Below are 21,323 nucleotides of genomic sequence, written 5' to 3' on the forward strand. Positions count from 1 at the left end.
GCAGGGGAAACGGGTTTGTGCCCCAGTCCGGGAAGATCCCACATGCCGCGGAGCAGCTGGGCCTGTGAGCCATGGCCTCTGAGCCTGCGCGTCCGGAGCCTGTGCTCCGCAACGGGAGAGGCCACAACAGTGAGAGGCCCGTGTACCGCAAAAAATAAATAAATAAATAAAAAACAACAAAAAAAACTTACATTAAAAAATTTACTGTCCTAATCTACAGTTTTACTTCAGTGACTGAATTAAGCTTTGCCATATAAAAGGTAATCTGAAAGGAAGTAGATTGCTTTCCCTCCATAATCTGACGTCAAATTTTTCTAACCAGCCTATATATATTACCTGCAAAGGCATGGCTTATTTCAGCTTCCGGATATTTTACTGGAATGTGTGCTTTTCTCCATTTGTATCCCATACAAATCCAACACATTCTTCATGACCCAGTCTAAGTTACTCTATCCATAAAGTAATTTGCACCTCCTTAGGTAAAAAGAGTATAGCCCTTTATCATTTTTTATTACCTCTAATGAGAAGATACAATGTTCTTCTCAAACTTAAAAAAAAAAAAAGCAGCCTCTGGCTTCCCTGGTGGCGCAGTGGTTGAGAGTCCGCCTGCCGATGCAGGGGACACGGGTTCGTGCCCCGGTCTGGGAAGATCCCACATGCCGCGAAGCGGCTAGGCCCGTGAGCCATGGCCGCTGAGCCTGCGCTCCGCAACGGGAGAGGCCAAAACAGTGAAAGGCCTGCGTACCGCAAAAAAAAAAAAAAAAAAAAGCCTCTACAAAAATTGACATTTTCCTTATGATCGGTTTCAGTTAACATAAAGACTGACTTCCTGATACTAAATATTTAAGAAACTTTCAAAAGATCAGATTTTAAATAATGTTAAAAAGAAAATTATTCACATGAAGACAAGTTCTCATTATTTAAACATCTAAAGTAATGATCAATAAAGACTAAAAAAGTACTTATGGATAAAAAGGGCAGGTCTTATGTGCTTGGCTCTCTTTTCCATATATCAACTGAGAAATACAAATCAAACTGGTAAGTAATAGTATATCCACAATCTATAGTAAAACTAAGTTTTAACAGGAAACAGATTTTTCTGAAACCCTGAGCATAGATTAAAATGACATGAAAAAACCTAGTTCATTTACGTATTTTCAAAGCATTTACTAGGTGCCTACTATGCACAGAGCTTTTTATACTCCTTTCTCTCATGTTCCAGAGAGTAAACAAGCACATATACTATTAAAATAATGAGCCACTCAAAAGAGATTTTAGAGGGCAGTAAGTTACAGGAGTTTGGATTTTAGGGTAGAAAAAGTTTTTGAGATATATTATTTTCTTATCTCTAAAATTATGATTACAAATAACAGCTATATAAGCTAAATAAGGAAGGCATTCTTATTTCTTGGTGGTGAAATACACAAACAAAACCGTAATAGCCCACAAGGAATGTTTACTATGTGCTCAGTACCATACAAAATTCTACCATATTAAATCATTCAGCCCTCACATCAGGAGAGAGTTCTATTATTATTTATGCATTGAGGAGAAGAGACTGAGACACAGATATATTAGATAACTTGATTGGTCATACAATGGTGGAGGGGCAACTTAAACACAAAGAATTTGACTTTAGAGCCTGACATTATTAACTCCTATGTGAGATTGTTCCCCAGAATTAAAAAAAGGGAAGTGAATCAATTGTACATAAAATTAAAGAATGATAAAGAAGATCAGGATAGGAGATGTACTGAAAGCAATGTGCAATTAGGATTAAAATGACTATTTTTCTTTGCTGTGAGCTTTCTGACAAAAGGCTCAAAGGGTATTACTCTGAAGTGCCACCACAGACAAAAAAGCTACCACTCCTCTCACTATATAAATAGATAAGCCCAGGTTAACAAGGCCATCTTTATGACCTACAAAAAACTTTCCATTTACTACAGATACCCAGTTCCTACTTCTCTTTTGTGAATGTTTTTCAATTATTTATATATTAATTTTATATGTTAATTATATCATACAGTCTGTATACCATAAACAAACAGCACGTTTTTCAGTTATACTGGTCCTTTTTTTCCCCCCTCAAATTCTCAAAAAGAAAAGCAAAACAAAACTTTTTCCAAAGAGTTGAGATAAACTCAAGTCTAATTTCATTTGAGTCCTGCCACAACTGAATTACCCTGAATAAACTTCTTAAAACTTCCTCAAAGAACAGCAACTCTGAAAAAAATTCACTTTTTTTCCTATCCTGTATCACAGCTTAAATTTTGTAGTTTCTTGCCAAAATAATATATTAATGCATTAATAAGTGAAATATCATTCACCCCAAATATGCTTGTAGAAAACCATAATATTGACAAAGGAATTTCCAGGCTTTTATATTTGTGATAGATACACAACGCCCTCTGCTGCACAAGTTGAGGAAACTTCAACCAAGTTAAAAATACCCACAACCAATTAAAGCATGGGCAAAAAATTTCTGAGAAATCTGAAATTGAGACTTATATTTTGCATTTTTGTACATTACCATTGTACAGATTTTAAAATTCTCTATAAGAGGTGAAACATTTTCCTCCACATATTCCTGAAGTTCTTAGTCTGACCCTTTTCTGTCTCATCCATATTTACAGGCGGAACAGTGTTTATTTAGGGTGAATCCCCAAAAGACCACAGTGAAATGAAATCTGGGTGTCTCCTTCCTCTCTGTTCCATCTCTCATATCAGGGAACTGGGCACTGACAAATCAGTAGTACTCTGATTACAATTCCAAACCATCTAAACCTGTCCAAGAAACACACACACACACACACACACACACACACACACACACACACACACAAACCTGCCCAAGCTGGAAAATGAGAATAGAAGACAAAAGGTATTTTATTTTGAAGAATGGGAGAAATGCTATTTATCATTAATAAAAGCTCCATCAACACTGAGAGACTGGAGAGTTATATAAGAAAATCTAAAGTTCTAAGTTTTTAATATGTTATGGTCTGTGTTGAAGGCACAATGGATCCAAAATATACAGTGGAAGATGCTTCATAATATTCAAGACATTTTTAAGTACAAGCATTGAAATCTATTTCCTGCAATGAAACACCTTCAAAATTCATTTTAAATATGTAATAGTTGTCTAGGGCTTCCCTGGTGGCGCAGTGGTTGAGAGTCCGCCTGCTGATGCAGGGGACACGGGTTCGTGCCCTGGTCTGGGAAGATCCCACATGCCACGGAGTGGCTAGGCCCATGAGCCATGGCCACTTAGCCTGCAGTCCAGAGCCTGTGCTCCACAACGGGAGAGGCCACAACAGTGAGAGGCCCGCGTACCGCAAAAAAAAAAAAAATGTAATAGTTGTCTAAACTATACAAAGTCAAATTATAACATATGTAATTAATATAACTTGAAACTGTTCTGAAATATGGACTGTTAGTAAAAAATGAGTAGACACACAAACATTTTAAAATAAATCATTATAAATTTCTTGAAGTTGAGGAATGTATTATATACTTCCATTTGTCTTGACATAATTGGTCTTTCCTTATACAGTCTAATTTCATTCAAACTAAATCCAAAAATTTAAAACACTTATCCTAGTGAGGAAGATGTAAAATGCTTGTTGTATGATATAAGTGTATGACATTATTAAAGAGCAGTTAAGAAGAAATAACTCAAAGAAATGCTGTTTTAAAAGAAAGAGAATGTGCCTCTTATCTAGCACATTTTTAGGTAAGCTTAAAACAAAATTTAGAGCACCCTCTAGTGGAAAACTGGTGACAAGAAGCTTAAAACCTGTTTTTGAAATTTTATAATTCAATTTCCATACAAGTATCTACGACCTGGGCCAAAAAAGTATATTAGGTAGACCTTTCTTTCCAAATCTTACTCTTAAAGTATCCCCATCAATACACACAGACACACACAAGACAGAGCAGTTCTCAAAGTCCAACAGAAAATGTTCTATTATTTATCAATTTCCAAAAGAAGAGACAAGTAAGATCTGTGAATATAACATTATAGATCTAATGTTACTCTATACATTAAAGAATTCCACTGGGGTTATAATAACAATATAAAAACAAATGGAATTATTTTGGTAGTCTCATTCTTGTGGTTCAAAGATTCAACTGAAAAAGAGAGCTAAGAAAACAACACAGGAAAACTTTTTCCAAATTATAATTTTTTCCAAACACAGCATAACGTGTTTTTTTTTTTCTGCGGTACGCGGGCCTCTCACTGCTGTGGCCTCTCCCGTTGAGGAGCACAGGCTCCGGACGCGCAGGCTCAGTGGCCATGGGTCACAGGCCCAGCTGCTCTGCAGCATGTGGGATCTTCCCGGACCGGGGCACGAACCTGCGTCCCCTGCATCGGCAGGCAGACTCTCAACCACTGCACCACCAGGGAAGCCCAGCAGCATTAACCTTTCATAAATATCTTTTGCTAAGTTAGTAAATTTGGCAAGAACCTCCAATGCAATCTGATTATACTCCTTCAGGGTTTGGTAATTAAAGGGACTGCCTGGCATTGATACAGACATGGTTCCCACATGCAAATTTTACCAGATAATTTTTCACACTAATAATTTAAAACTGAATATATGAAATTCCAGACTACATGAATTAACATGGTTACTATATTAATAATTAGTCAGGCTACACTCAATTTTGGTATCAAAATTTGGAGGAATACTAACAAACTACATAATGTCCTTACCTGAGAGACTATTTTAAGTGTACTTTAAAATCTATTTTCTGTGAAGGGCTGAAGAAACTTGGATTATTTGGCATATGGAAGAAAAGGCTACACAGAAGAACAGAAATATTTATTAATTAATTCAACAATGATTTATCAAACATTTTAGCTAGGTATTGTTCAAGGCTCTGGAGGCACGGTGGCAAAGTGCATGGACAAGGTCCCTGCTCTCATGGAACCTACATCCAGAATGGGAGAGGATGATGATTAAGAAGTCAACAAGCTCCATGAGGGCTAGGATTTCTGTCCTGTTTATTCTGGTATCCCCAGCACCTAGAACAATACCTAAAATATAGTAGGTGCTCAATAAGCATTTGTTGAATTATATTAAAAAGATACCTTCAGCTAGTGATAAGTGCTATAAAGAAAACAAAACAGAATAACAAATAGAGAGTAATGGAGAGGGGTGGGGTGGCAGGTATATAAATATTATTTGACTGGAGAGTTAGAAAAGGATACTCTAAAAAGATGCCAGGGCTTCCCTGGTGGTGCAGTGGTTGAGAGTCCGCCTGCCGATGCAGGGCACACGGGTTCGTGCCCCGGTCCGGGAAGATCCCACATGCCGCGGAGCGGCTGGGCCCGTGAGCCATGGCCGCTGGGCCTGCGCCTCCAGAGCCTGTGCTCTGCAATGGGAGAGGCCACAACAGTGAGGCCCGCGTATCGCAAAAAAAAAAAAAAAAAAGATGCCATTCAATCTTAGACTTACTCACCGAAGTCTTGAAAGATCTGAGAGAAGAGCTTCCCAGGAAGAAGAAGAAACAAGGGTACTTGCCCAAGACGGGAGTGATTTTACATTCATACGTTCAAACCTGTTAGTGTAGGCAAGCCACAATGGCTACAGTAAAGAGTTCAGATTTTAATCATACAGTTTGGGCAAAAGATATTGGTGGTTTCAAATGGGATAAAAGCAGTGGAAATGAAGAGGGGGTAACTTCATGATTTATTTTGTTGAGCAGTAGATACAATTTGATAATAGATTCGATATGTAAGATGAAGCCAATGGTGCAGTTAAAAATGACTCTCAAGTCTGGAGCTTAAACAACTGAGTAGGTGATGTTACTATTTATTAAGATGGGGAAACCAAGTGAGGAGCAGCTTATCAGGCAGGTAGTGGAGGAAGAAAACAACTTTTATGACTAGCTGTATAATATTTAGGATTTCAGGTAAACAGCTAATGAAATGGATTGAAATAGAGTAAGTTTGGAAGTTGCACAGAGATGGTGTTTAAAGCCATGGGGCCAAGGAGTTATTAGGAAGAAGGATGAGAATGATTATTCCACATAACTCCAAGGGGAAAAGGTAAAGAATTAAAGATAGAGGTTAATGTGAGTTCAGTGTTGTTTGATAAGAGAAAGAACATTTAAACATTCTAACTAGAGCTGTACAGTAAGAGATTGGACTGCTTGTATACATTATGGGCTTCCCACTAAAGGAGGCATTTCGAGAAATAAGGGCTAGATGACCATCTGTAGGATTTCTACTAAAGCAGTTCTTATAAGGGATGGGAGTTTCCCTGACATGTCCTTCCAAGGTACCATATAAAGGGACTTCAATTTAAATTCACTTATGCAACTTATTTTCTTATGAAGTAGATTCCAGGGCAAAAATCACTGGCATATAAAATGTATATTTGCTACTAGCCATTATTTGTTACCTGTTTTTGTCAGCAAAAGGTTATCCAGGTGCCTGTCTCCAACTCCAAGAATATATGTAATCACGCAATATCCAGCTGCAATAACAGTTCAAATACAAAAGACAAAAGAATTGTGAAAAACACATGCAAACCAGGTTATACATACAACTGAATACAACAGCAGCTTGTGCTACTTTAATTTCAAATTGATTACTACTCTTTCTGACTTCTTACCTAAATTCTCAAATTAAATGTGTAATCTTTGACTCTATGAAGAGGTTATCACTTGAAACTCAAATTATTATTTGCAACAGAGAAAATACCCTGTAGAATTCTGTCAAATTATAAAAGTCACTTTAATCAAAAGTTAAATGAGGTTTCAGAAACCTTAATTATAACATGCGTCTATTGTTTCTCATTTCAAAGTAGATATGTTAAGAATGACAGTGAAAAAAAAAGTGTCTGCAGAAACACACATAATGAAGTCAACCATCCCACAACCATCTTATCTACACTATAACAAAAGTAAGTGTAGAATTTAAAAAAAAAAATCTTTAGAGAAACAATCTTGAAGTGCCAGCAGATAGAAAAACAAATGAATTCACGTGAGTGGTAAAGGCATGTATGAAGTTCACAGCATAATCCTCTAAATTAAGAAAAATTACCTGAGCAGGACAAGGGGCAGAGTCACTGTCTCTACCTTTATTCTCTTTTTCTTTCTCTTCTAAAGTCTGGAAACCTGGCGCATGATGAAAGTGCTCAAAAAATTTAAGCAAACAACACCTGTTTGAAGCCGTTTTTTTTCTGTTCTGTTTCTCGCATTAGTAACTTAAGAACAAATGCAACTTGCAAACACACATATGCCTATGCCAGTATTTACAAACACATGTTTATTTCAGACACTATGTAGAAAAAAGATCGGACCACCTGTTAATAACCAAATTAATCCTGTCTAAATTCATTAATATTAAAGTTCATTTGATTCAGGTTCTGAAGGCCATTATGGAAGTCCAAAAGTGGCTTAAGCAATGACATCCATCATCAGATTAATCTTCAATTATAATTATAAACAAAGTTACAATTTATTGAAGGCTAGGTTCTTAGCTAGGCACATTACATTCATCATGTCTAACCCTTTTAATGATGTCAGTTAAGTATTATAACCATCCTTCAAATTAAAAAACCTAAGGCTCCGGAAGTTAACAGGATTGTCGAAGGTCACTGGGCTGGGGTTTAAACCTAAGTTAGACTCTAACATCATTGCTTACGCCACTTTTGCACTGTACTCTGTGTAATTCCTCCTTCCCAAAGTGGCTATTTTGATGGATGCAACATTCAACAAGATATTTAAGCTCAAGTATATTTGTTTAGAATAACTCACCATACCCTGATTCTAGATAAAATTATATATTATATATATTTCAAAATATATCCATATGTAGAGAATGAATGAAAGCTAGCATACTATCATTCAAAAAAATGCTTCTAATCATATTACTGGTCTACTAATAATTTTCACTTAACTGTAACAAATCAGTTACAGTTGACTAAACAAATCAGTTATTCTCAAAATATAGTCTGTAGTGTGACAAGGACTACTAGTTTGCCAAAAACACAATATCCTATGTACACTTCTTCCTTAAAAGAAGACCAAACTAAGATTTCTGGGGCAAGACTGTACCTACATAAAAGACTACATTTCCCAGCCTCACTTGAAGTTAGGCCTGTCCAGAAAGCAAATGTAGTTTTGTGGTGAGCAGTCTTATAGAGGGAGCTGACCAAGAGAATCAGAGACCTTGGTTGACACTAACATCCCTAAAGAGTTAAAACAACAACAGTAATGGCTTACATCTGGGCTTCTTACAAAAAAAGAAAATAACTGTTACATGTGTAAACCACCATAGTTAGATTATGTTAACTGATGCTGAATGAAACTGGTAGTTGGGCCACTGGGGGACTTGAGGGTCATTTACATAAAGGATGAGCAAATACAGCTTGATGGCCCAAATTGGACCCCCTCTGTTTTTATATTTTACAAAGAAAGTTTATTGGAACAGAGCCATGCCCATTTATTTAAATATTTCTTAAGCACTATAATGGCCTGGTTGAATGGTTGCAACAGAGACCACCTGGCCTGAAAAGTATAAATATATTTACTATCTGAAAGGCTTTAGGGAAAAATTGACTGACATTTGATCTAAGGCATTGCTACCCAAAATGTGATACACAGACTGGTAGTTTCACTACCACCTAGAATCTTGTTAAAAATGCAAACTCTTAAGCCTTACTTCATTCCTATTGCATCAGAATCTCCAGAGGCAATGTCCAGAGAGTGATTGTTATATATATCAAAGTTTGAAAAGCCCTCTCTAGTGTTCTAATGCATCTAAGAATCCCCTGGGAATCCTCTATGCAGATTCTGATCCAAACAGCAGGGGAAAGGCCTGAGAGTCTGTAATACAAACAAGTGCCCAGGTGAAGCTAATGCTGTTGGATTATACTTGTAGTAGCACTGCTCTAAAACTGCTGCAAAATATGCAGTTCCACAAATGACTAAAGGCTCTCCACTAAAAGACTAGTAAGTGAAGGATATCCTTAACTGAAGGATATTAAATCTGATATTGGTAAAGAGAATTGAGAACACATTAGAACTTAGCACACTGAGTTCTCTAATAAGGGATTCACTTAGAAATCCGGTTGCCACTTGTCAAGGATACAAAACTCCTACAGATAATATGCATATGAAGATAGCTGAAATTCCTTCAATTTTCACAAAGAACATCATTGTGTTATCAGTGCATCTGAGTTGTTACATGGTACCAGTTACCTTCTTATTAATTATAAATTACAATTAGTTTAATTTTTATCACTATTTACTTTGTTTCAAGTTGTTTAGCTATCTCTATGAAAGTAATGATTCACATACACAGCAACAGTATTTTTGACCTAAAATTTTCATGTAACTAGACATGTATGAATTATGCCTGTCTCCTCTGCTGATAAAGCAAGATGTTTTTTTTTAAATTTTTTGCGGTACGTGGGCCTCTCACCGTTGTGGCCTCTCCCATTGCGGAGCACAGGCTCCGGACGCGCAGGCTCAGTGGCCACGGCTCACGAGCCCAGCCGCTCCGTGGCATGTGGGATCTTCCCGGACTGGGGCACGAACTTGTGTCCCCTGCATCGGCAGGAGTACTCTCAACCACTGCGCCACCAGGGAAGCCCAGCAAGATATTTTTATAAACTACTCTTTATCATCAACTTTGGTTTTTCAGTAGTATTTCATTGTTATTACTGGATTATTTTCCAATGGAAATGGAAAATGTGTGAAAAAGAGCCTTTTACCCTGCCTCAGTGTGTTAAGGTCATAAATATGTTGGATGATCATTTCAATAAATGTTTTTTAAGTCAAGTGAGACAGCATATGATCTTTCTCTCTTTCATATATATAAATGGTGGAGATGAGAATTTGGGGTGTTTCAATAATTCAAATGTCAACACTTAAAAGATAAAAGATTACATCTTGAAAAAGGTATCTGAGGCAAGAGTAGGATGACCCTTCGAAATTTTGAGGATATAAACAATATTCAGAATGATTTGAGATGGCACAGAGTAGATCAGAAGAGTTTCAGGAAAAATGAAGTTATTTTTTAACTATAATGGAAACACTATACCTGTCCAAGAGAATCTCGTCAAAAGGATGCTATTCATTAGTATTTGGACTTCATGTGAGATACACACACAAACATCTTGAAACTGGTTTTATAAAACAACTTTGACTTAAAGCAAAATACAGAGAAATATAGACAACTAAACAATACTATCTCCCTTTACTAGTAAAGATATGAGTGTGAGAATAATCAGTGTTCCCACATTTACTTGCATAATATAGATTTGACACCTTGCATAATCCGGGAAAATATGTCACCATAACTAATCGCATTCTTCTTCTTACACTTTGCCAAAAACCTAAAACATTACTTTTTAAAATGAAAGTTATAATACATGCATATATGTGATAATGCCCAACAATCAGATTCTAGTACAATGTTGCAACTTATTAAGCACTGAATCCTCTAATGAAAAATTCAAACGGCTTTCAACTTGCAACATTACCTGGAATGCTACCAAACTCACTGAAACCCACAAAATTATTTTGTAACACAGCAGTATATATAGAAAACAGAAGGGTATTCAAAATAAGATGAAGAGAAGGCCTGCCATCAAATCAGTTATCAGGATATGAATAAATATGAAATGCTTTTATTAGGAAGAATATCTAATTTGAAGTTAACTGTCCAGGTACAATCTAAATGGCTATTTTTTTTTTACATTAAAAAAAGGCATATTTTCGTTAGCGCATGGGAAAAAAATGGAACATTATATAAAAGGCACAATACTATGACATTTAGCACATATTATGAAATATTGTTCCAGTGCTTTTTTTAAGTGAGCAGGGTTTTCAAAATTTAGTCAATACTTATAGGTTGTGTGCATATATACTTTAAGTAGAAAAAGTTAACATTTCTTTATTAAATAGATTTACAAGGTAAAAAACTTTACAGTAACTATCAGAAAGTAAAAAGACACGAGGTAATTGCTTGAGGGCATACAAAATATCTCAGGTAATAAAGTACTGAAAACTAGGTGTGGCAGATTAAAGATTCTTTAGCATGCTTTTCATTCAAGATGGGAACTATATCCTTTCCCCTTGAATCCAGGCAGGTTCTGTGACTCCTATGACCAACAGAATATGACAGAAGTGACAAACTGCCAGCTTCCCAATCCAGGCCTTCAGAAACCAAAAGTTTCTACTTCCTGTCTCTTAGAATACTTCCTCTTGAAACCCAGCTCTGAGAAACACAAGTCATAGGGTAAGCCTTGTACAGTTGCCTTGATTGACAAGGCTTGCTGAAAAACAGTATAAGCCGCCAGCCATGTGAGTGATCTATCAAGCCTTTAGAAGTATATTAATTTTTTCAGATCTTAGAAAACACAGACTTAATGGAGAAAAAAGTGAATGGAAGAGAAAAGGGAAAAAAGGACAGAAGAAAGGAAGTAAAGCAGGGAGGGAAAGAGGGACAGGAGAGAGAAATACAGAGTGAGTAAGAAAAGGGAAACATTTTCTCTTAGATGCTTCAATTTTTTTAGTCTTAAAATCTAAATACACTGTATGTGATCATTTTTATGGGTAAGCACAGTTACACGTAACACATGTAATGTTCCTTAGGTTAAAATAAGAATTAAAACCACAAGGAATATGAATATACATACACACATTTTATTTCAGTATTTTAAAAGTTCCTAGGAATATTATATTTTCTTTATACTTCTCAGCCAAAAATGTATCAAGTATAAATTTGGGGATAAATTATGTAGTACAAAATAATATGGAATACTACCTCATGGGAGCATTGTGAAAAATAAAAAAATGTCATGTATAAGAGAGCAATTTATAAGCCATAAAATGATAGGAAAGTTTAAATATAGCTGTTATATGTCTAGAAAATCCTCTACTTGCTTCCCCAAGCTTGACTGCTTAAGTAGAAATATGGACATAAACATAAATATAATATTTATGTAAAACAGGAATAACATGATATATGCCATATACTATTCAGGGCTCAACTCTAGTGTCAACTCCTTTATTAACCCTCCCTTAAACAATCTAGTTATTAAAAAAAAAAATCTCTCAAGAAAATAAAAAATAATCCTCTAGAATATAAACTTCATGAGAATAGGCATAAGTGGTTGAAGCATTTGAATTAATCCCTATGGCATGTCACTACTTACTTATTTCCAGAAAGGGACCATAAGTACTAATCTAAAATACCATGAGAGGCACCTCCTAACAGAGCACTGTTATCTTAGCTCTAGAGATTTATCAAAAATATAATTATTCCTGAAACACTTTTCCCACAGTCTACTTAATTGCTTACTCAAACTCAGGGAAAATCAAGGGAAAAATTACAACTTCCAGGAAGAAATAACTTATAATTACAAAACAGTTAAGTGATTGCAAAGATGAATCTATGGATAAACCACTAGCCAGACTCGTCAAGAAAAAAAGGGAGAAGACTCAAATCAACAGAATTAGAAATGAAAAAGGAGAAGTAATAACTGACCCTGCAGAAATACAAAGAATAATGAGAGATTACTACAAGCAACTACATGCCAATAAAATTGACAACCTGGAAGAAATGGGCAAATTCTTAGAAAAGCACAACCTCCTGAGACAAAACCAGGAAGACAGAGAAAATATAAACAGACCAATAACAAGAACTGAAATTGAAACTGTGATTAAAAATTTTCCAACAGGGCTTCCCTGGTGGCGCACTGGTTGAGAGTCCGCCTGCCGATGCAGGGGACGCGGGTTCGTGCCCTGGTCCGGGAAGATTCCACATGCCGCGGAGTAGCTACGCCCGTGAGCCTTGGCCGCTGAGCCTGTGTGTCCAGAGCCTGTGCTCTGCAACAGGAGAGGCCACAACAGTGAGAGGCCCATGTAAAACAGAAAAAAAAAAAAAAAAAAAAAAAAAAATCTTCCAACAAAGAAAAGCCCAGGACCAGGTGGCTTCACAGGCAAATTCTATCAAACACTTAGAGAAGAGCTAACACCTATCCTTCTCAAACTCTTCCAAAATATAGCAGAAGGAGGAATACTCCCAAACTTGGAGGAATGCTCCCAAACTCATTCTACGCGGCCACCATAACCCTGATACCAAAACCAGACAAAGATGTCACAAAAAAAGAAAACCACAGATCAATATCACTGATGACCATAGATGCAAAAATCTTCAACAAAATACTAGAAAACAGAATCCAAAGGCACATTAAAAGGATCATACACCATGATCAAGTGGGGTTTATCCCAGGAATGCAAGGATTCTTCAATACATGCAAATCAATGTGATATACCATATTAACAAACTGAAGGATAAAAACCATATGATAACCTCAATAGATGCAGAAAAAGCTTTCAACAAAATTCAACACCCACATGTGATAAAAACTCTCCAGAAAGTAGGGATAGAGGGAACTTACCTCAACATAATAAAGGTCATATATGACAAACCCATAGCCAACATCATTCTCAATGGGGAAAAACTGAAACCATATCCTCTAAAGTCCGGAACAAGACAAGGATGCCCACTCTTACCACTAATATTCAACATAGTTTTGGAAGTTTTGGCCACAGCAATCACAGAAGAAAAAGAAATAAAAGGAATCCAAATGGGAAAAGAAGTAAAGCTGTCACTGTTTGCAGATGACATGATACTATACACAGAGAATCCTAAAGATGCTACCAGAAAACTACTAGAGCTAATCAATGAATTTGGTAAAGTAGCAGGATACAAAATTAATGAACAGAAATCTCCTGTATTCCTATACCCTAATGATGAAAACTCCAAAAGAGAAATTAAGGAAACATTTCCATTTACTATTGCAACAAAAAGAATAACATACCTAGGAATAAACCTACCTAAGGAGACAAAAGACCTTATGCAGAAAACTATAAGACACTGATGAAAGAAATTAAAGATGATACAAACAGATGGAGAGATATATCATTTTCTTGGATTGGAAGAATCAACATTGTGAAAATGACTATACAACCCAAAGCAATGTACAGATTCAGTGCAATCCCTATCAAACTACCAATGGCATTTTTCACAGAACTAGAACAAAAAATTTCACAATTTGTATGGAAACACAAAAGATCCCGAATAGCCAAAGTAATCCAGAGAAAGAAAAACACAGCCCAGAAATCAGGCTCCATGACATCAGACTATACTATGAAGCTACAGTAATCAAGACAGCATGGTACTGGCACAAAAACAGAAAGACAGATCAATGGAACAGGATAGAAAGCCCAGAGATAAACCCATATGCATATGGTCACCTTATCTTTGATAAAGGAAGCAAGAATATACAATGGAGAAAAGATAGCCTCCTCAATAAGTGGTGCTGGGAAAACTGGACAGCTAGAATACTTCCTAACACCATACACAAAAATAAACTCAAAATGGATTAAAGACCTACATGTAAGGCCAGACACTGTAAAATTCTTAGATGAAAACATAGGAAGAACACTCTATGACATAAATCACAGCAAGATCCTTTTTGACCCACCCCCTAGAGAAATGGAAATAAAAACACAAATAAACAAATGGGACCTAATGAAACTTAAAAGCTTTTGCAAAGCAAAGGAAACCATGAACAAGACGAAAAGACAACCCTCAGAATGGGAGAAAAGATTTGCAAACAAAGCAACTGACAAAGAATTAATCTCCAAAATACACAAGCAGCTCATGCAGCTCAATATCAAAAAAACAAACAACCCAATCCAAAAATGGGCAGAAGATCTAAACAGACATTTCTCCAAAGAAGATATACAGATTGCCAACAAACACATGAAAGGATGCTCAACATCACTAATCATTAGAGAAATGAAAATCAAAACTACAGTGAGGTATCAGCTCACACCAGTCAGAATGGCCATCATCAAAAAATCTATAAACAGGGCTTCCCTGGTGGCGCAATGGCTGAGAGTCTGCCTGCTGATGCAGGGGACACGGGTTCATGCCCCAGTCCGGGAAGATCCCACATGCCGCGGAGTGGCTGGGCCTATGAGCCATGGCTGCTGAGCCTGCGCGTCCAGAACCTGTGCTCCACAACGGGAGAGACCACAACAGTGAGAGGCCCACTTACCGAAAAAAAAAAAAAAAATCTATAAAAAATAAATGCTGGAGAGGATGTGGAGAAAAGGGAACCCTCTTGTACTGTTGGTGGGAATGTAAATTGATATAGCCACTATGGAGAACAGTATGGAGGTTCCTTAAAGTACTAAAACTAGAACTACCATATGACCCAGCAATCCCACTATGGGCATACACCCTGAGAAAACCATCATTCAAAATGAGTCCTGTACCACAATGTTCATTGTAGCACTATTTACAATAGCCAGGACATGGAAGCAACCTGGGTGTCCATTGACAATTGAATGGATAAAGATGAGGCACATATATACAATGGAATATTACTCAGCCATAAAAAGAAATGAAATTGAGTTATTTGTAGTGAGGTGGATGGACCTAGAGTCTGTCATACAGAGTGAAGTAAGTCAGAAAGAGAGAAACAAATACCATATGCTAACACAAATATATGGAATTAAAAAAAAAAAAAAAGGTTCTAATGAACCTAGGGGCAAGACAGGAAGAAGGACGCAGATGTAGAGAATGGACTTGAGGACACAGGGAAGGGGAAGGGTAAGCTGGGATGAAGTGAGAGAGTGTTCTGGACATATATACACTCTCAAATGTAAGATAGCTAGCTAGTGGGAAGCAGAGACATAGCACAGGGAGATCAGCTCGGTGCTTTGTGACCACCTACAGAGGTGGGATAGGGAGGATGGGAGGGAGATGCAAGAGGGAGGGGATATGGGGATATATGTGTACATATAGCTGATTCACTTTGTTATACAGCAGAAACTAACACAACATTGTAAAGCAATTATACTCTAATAAAGATGTTTAAAAAAAAAGATGCATCTATAAAAGAGTAAACAGAATTTACACCTTATTCCTACTATTATGTCAAAACATTAATGACCTCTTTTTTCACATTTTCTGTCTTTTAATCTTCTTGCACAGCATTTAAAACTGCTATGGTTTGAATGTTTGTGTCCCCTCAAAATTCACATGCTGAAATCCTAATGCCCAAGGTAGTGGTGTCAGGAGGTGGGAACTTCGGGAGGTGCTTAGCCCTCATGAATGGGATTAGCCCCCTACAAAAGATACCCCACAGAGCTCCCTAGCTCCTCCCAACAGGTGTAGATACAGTAACACGTCTTTGACCCAAAGAAGGCCCTCACCTGACCAGGCTGGCATCTTATCTCAGACTTCCAGCCCCCAGGACTGTGAAAAATAAATTTCTGTTGTTTGTAAGTCACCCAGTCTCTGGTATTTTGTTATTGTAGCCCAAATGGACTAGAAAAAATCCTAACATGTTCTAAATGTGTATGAGTATGGTAATATCAGGATAGCTTGTTTTCCTTTATTTCCACATATCAATGAAACGTAGTAAGTTGAAATACTTACCACAGCTTTTAACGTAAGTATCCATAACTTCAGCACTGATCCCATTTGGCCCATTCTCACTTGGTGCATATTTTCTAAAAAAGTTCTGAAAAGATATTATTTTCATGTTTATAAATTCAATACAATCCTTAAACAAATTAGCATTTAAAAATTGTAAATAATGACAAAGAGGTGTCTGGTGTACAGCAGTCAGTAATTATAAAATGTGGACTTTAGGAAGCATATTCCTCAGGAATCAGTCTTATTACTATGCTTATAGGCTAAGACAAACAAACAAATAAATAAATAAAAGCCTGCTACTTCTATACCACAGGGGAAAACATTAAATAAACTTACTGCTATATCTCTATACTTAATTTATCAGTTTGTTTCACCTTTCTCTTCAATGTAAACATGAGGGGTTTTCTGGGTATCATACATTCTCCTAAAAGTGAACATGAGTTTTAAAAATTACCTTTTAAGTATGGCCACTGAAACACTGTTACCATTAACAAACTCAATAAAGTTACATTCCAATTTTCAAAATAATTAGAATGCAATGCTAAGAATTTTCAGATTCAGAGGAAAGTGATAGAACGATAAATATAAGAGATGCAGACTGAACCAAAGAATTATAGGGGCGCAATAAATACACTAGAGTGTCCAAAGAGTCTGGAAACACTGGGGAAAATCATGCATTTATTTTTTTTTCCCCCAGATTACCAACTGGACCTATTCCCTTACATCTAGATGTTAAAGAAAAACACACAGTGTATATTATTTGAAAATACAACTAACATACTATTAAAAAAGTAAGTTTATCCTATGTTTTAAGCTTTTTGGAGCACTTTGTAAGTTTGACAAAGAATCTATATCTAGAATATATAAAGAACTCCTATAAATCAATAAGGAAAAGACAAACGACCCAACATGAAAATGCGCAAAAGATATGAACAAGCACTTCACAGAAGAAATAAATGGCCTACACATATTTTTAAATACTCAATCTTTCAGGTAATCAGGGAAATACAAACTAAATAATAATAAATACCAAAATTTAGAAGTTTGACAATACCAAGATTAGGCAAAGATGGGTAGCAATGAGAAACAGTTGCTTCTAAAAACAATTACTTTGGAAAACAATTTTTAATTATCTACTAAAGTTGAAGATAAGATAAGCTATGACTCAGCAAAATTATTTACACAGATCACACACGCAACTAAGAATCAGGACACAAACTGTCATTGGTTTAATTTACAAAATCATAATTGCACAGAGCAACATAATAATTGATAACTTTATTAAACAATTACTTCAGTTAAAACCTGTGCTAAAGCTCTGCATACATTTCATGTCATCTTCAGAACAATTCTAGAGCTAGGTACTCTTCATCATTATCCAAATTTTACAGATATAAAAACTGAGACTTGAAGGGTATGTTAGGGGGTCCCCTACACCTCTGACAGGTTTGATTTGTTAGTTGGGGTCACAGACTCAACTTACAGTTGTACCACAGCAGTGTGTATTACAGTAAAAGTATACACAACAGGATCAGCGTGGGAAAAATACACGGGCAAAGCCTGTGAATTCCATGTGCAATCCTCCTTGCTGTCTTCTGTGAAGGCATACACTGAGCGTACTTACTGAGGGCTGGTCATACAGGCACCCTCTACAGTCTATTTAGTTCAGTAACTATCAAAATTCTAGAAGGAAAGCAGGTTGTTTGCTATAAATCATATTATTTGTACAAACAGTCTAGGTATGTGAACCACCCTTATCAGTTAAAAGCCAAGTTCTCACAGAAAGCCAAATACCAGCTAAAGGCTAACCTGCTTGCAAGGTTACACAAAATATAGCTAGAAAGCTGCAGAGCCAAACTTCAAACTCAGGCAGTTTGATGTTTTGAGTGTGAGCTTTTAACCACTGAACATGACTGTACCCCAAACCAAACAACAGAATCAACCACCTGTTTTGCCAACAAAACAGAGTAACGCTTTCTTGAAAATCTAAACTCCATACTGAATTACTGAGACACTCTAAACTGAGAAACACAAAAACACACTACAGCAAATATCCTCTATCAAGCCTTTCACTGTATTATTTTTCATCTCAGGCATATCAATTTTTCTGTGTGAATTATATACATTTTTCTTAGGAAAAAGAAAAATTATATTTAAAAATTAACAAAATAAACTATTAAGATGTAATAAGAATTCTGAATTAAACACTAATTCACATATTTAAAATGTAAAAAAAAATCCAAAGATATACATGGCTTAGTCCCAGAAAAAACTTGTCTTTTCTTATATTAAAGGAGAGAAATGACTTTGGAGGTGGGGATAAGGGTCTTAAAAAAATAATTGTGCAAAACATGTACAAGCAAAAATATCACTGTAGGACTGTTCTGACAACAAAAATCGGAAATAATCAGAATGTTCACTGATGGCTAAATAACTTATAATATTTCCATACTTTGAAATATAATACAACCATAAACTTTAACAAATTTAAAATTTGTTTACCAGTTAATTCCTGATCTCCTATTATATGTTAGGCCCATTTTAAGGAACTGAACATCTACCATGGACGCATTTCTAACTGTTAGCATTATTTACTTCTCAGGAAAGGAAAACAACTTTAGGGAAGACGGGTGATAAAAAGAGACTGTCATTTCTAACTTTATATACTTTTTATAAAGATTGAAATTTTTATAATAAGAATATATTCATGAAATTTATAAATCTTTAAAATAGATACTATACCTGAATGCTTCCTTCTGTATCAAGAACTTCAGCAACAGGAACTGACTGGATAAATTGCATGAAGCCTACACAGAAACAGATGCATTGTATTAAGCATAGCTATTGGTGAAGCAATAAAAATAAAGATTCTGCTAAGAATAGTCTTCATTTGAAAATGTATACACTACAAACCTAATAGCTTAAAGAGGTCTATAAACATTGTATTTAGTATACACTGGCATTTACATCATAGGAAATACAAGGAAACTTAAAAAAAAAAATAAGCTGACAATCTGTATGCTTCTCAAGGCCAATTTCTATTATTATACACAAGGAACACAAAGTAATAGGCTAGGCTTCTTAAATCTGGAATAAAAATTTCTTTCTATAGTATTATAACATATGTCAATTAAAATTATTCTGAATTTAAAATCATTTTAAGAAATCTGGAATTGTGGAATATCAATCACCTAACCCTAAAATTATAGTATATTCATTGGCTTTCTTTGTGTAATACTCCATCTTCTGCCATTCCCTGGAAATGATATAAGAGGGAAGTATAAATCCCTTAAACTACCAAAAAGAAGGGAAAGAAGATAGTATACAGGAGAATAAGGAGAAAAAGTAAATCTGGTAAGTCTAGGGACAACAAAAGAAGTATAAAACTACAAATCTGTGAAAAAAAATCAAAGTTGAATGATGGAAACTATTTCAGGATCATAACCATGATCTGGTTTTGGTAAGCCTTACATTATAATCATTCACATGCAAATTAGGAGACTGTATATTTCTTTAGAGTAAGAAATGTATCATCTATTCTTATAAATACTGACCAGTCTGCATTAATGCACTTAACAGACGTTTATAGTTTTTCTACTATGTAGCAAGAACTTCGCCAGATAAGCAAAAATAGAGCCTTGACCCTGCTTTCAAAGATCTTACAAGCTTACAAGTTTTATTGGGATAAAAACTATGAACGAAAGAGAATAGCATAGGGAGACCTATATTACAACAGGGATCAGAGGACATCTGACATCTGAACCGTGTTTTGAAGGATAATAAAGATTAATTAGTAAAGCGGAAAGGATATTAAAGACAATGATCATATAAGACTGAAAAGAGCATGGTACATTTGAGAAAATGGAAGGTGGCTGGTGTGGCTAAAGCCTAAGAAGCAAGGGGGAGAGTGGCAAGAAAGAGGTGACAGAGGTAGGTGCAGAAGTATGTCATACCATGCAAGAACTTGTAAACTAAGCTAAGGCTTTTGTCTTTGTCCCAAGAGCAAATGAAAGCTAAATAAATCAATCTATGAAGGATGGTAGAATATTTGCACTTTTAACAAGATCATTCTGAGAGAAAAATGAGAACAGGAATTAAACCATCAAAAAGATTTGGGGGTGGCCCAGAGAAGGGCAGAAAGCCTAAAATAAAACAGGTACTTGTTTCTTCAAGATACCTAAGGGTAAGAAGCTCTAAGAGTAACAAGATTATAAAATTTACAATAGGCATTAGGCAAGCATTCCTAGGGAATCTTCTGCCAAACTTCCAGAGGTTACTCAATATCAAACACTTAGATATATATTAAAAAAAAAATTAGTGGATAAGGCAACATCATCTGCTGAGTGGCTTGTATAAGCAGGGCACAGCCTCTCTGGGTTTTAGTAACTCTCAGTAATGATTCCAGATACAGATCACCATGGAAGAAAACTACTGTAGTTTGTAGCTACTGAAAGTTTTGAATGCAAAGAAATATATCAGAAAGGTGCTAATTTTTCTTCCAAATATGTTGTTTAATGATTCCAAGAGGTATAAAAGGAAGGAAGGACAGAAGGAAGAAAGGGAGGAACAGAGGGAGGGAGGGAGGGAGAGACGGAAGGTAGGCCAGCAGTCAGGAAGGCCCAAGTGGTCTTCAGTGTTACACATGAGTTCAATCTCTAACATTCTTACCACTTTTCAATTGAAAAAGGAAAAGTAGGGCTTCCCTGGTGGCGCAGTGGTTGAGAGTCCGCCTGCCGATGCAGGGGACACGGGTTCGTGCCCCGGTCTGGGAAGATCCTACATGCCGCGGAGCGGCTGGGCCTGTGAGCCATGGCCGCTGAGCCTGCGCGTCCGGAGC

General features: G+C 36.3%; 1 protein-coding gene across 3 annotated transcripts in view; it reads right to left on the reverse strand.

Annotated features, from left to right (window-relative positions):
• Positions 1–21,323, reverse strand: part of PIK3C3 (phosphatidylinositol 3-kinase catalytic subunit type 3) — a 154,629-nt gene that overhangs the window by 32,669 nt on the left and 100,637 nt on the right. For all 3 annotated transcript variants that reach the window (XR_003793238.1, XM_029221215.1, XM_029221225.1), the window contains exons 19-21: positions 19,229–19,293; positions 16,487–16,571; positions 6,414–6,488 (exon numbers count right to left, since the gene is read on the reverse strand). Coding sequence is in view for 2 of the 3 variants with exons in the window: in XM_029221215.1 (XP_029077048.1) it covers positions 6,414–6,488; positions 16,487–16,571; positions 19,229–19,293 (225 nt within the window). In the remaining variant the exon portion in view is untranslated. The remainder of the gene's footprint in view (positions 1–6,413; positions 6,489–16,486; positions 16,572–19,228; positions 19,294–21,323) is intronic.

The sequence above is a fragment of the Monodon monoceros genome, unplaced genomic scaffold (assembly GCF_005190385.1).
Source record: "Monodon monoceros isolate NGI ecotype Baffin Bay Population unplaced genomic scaffold, NGI_Narwhal_1 Super_Scaffold_1, whole genome shotgun sequence".
Taxonomy (NCBI): Eukaryota; Metazoa; Chordata; class Mammalia; order Artiodactyla; family Monodontidae; genus Monodon; species Monodon monoceros.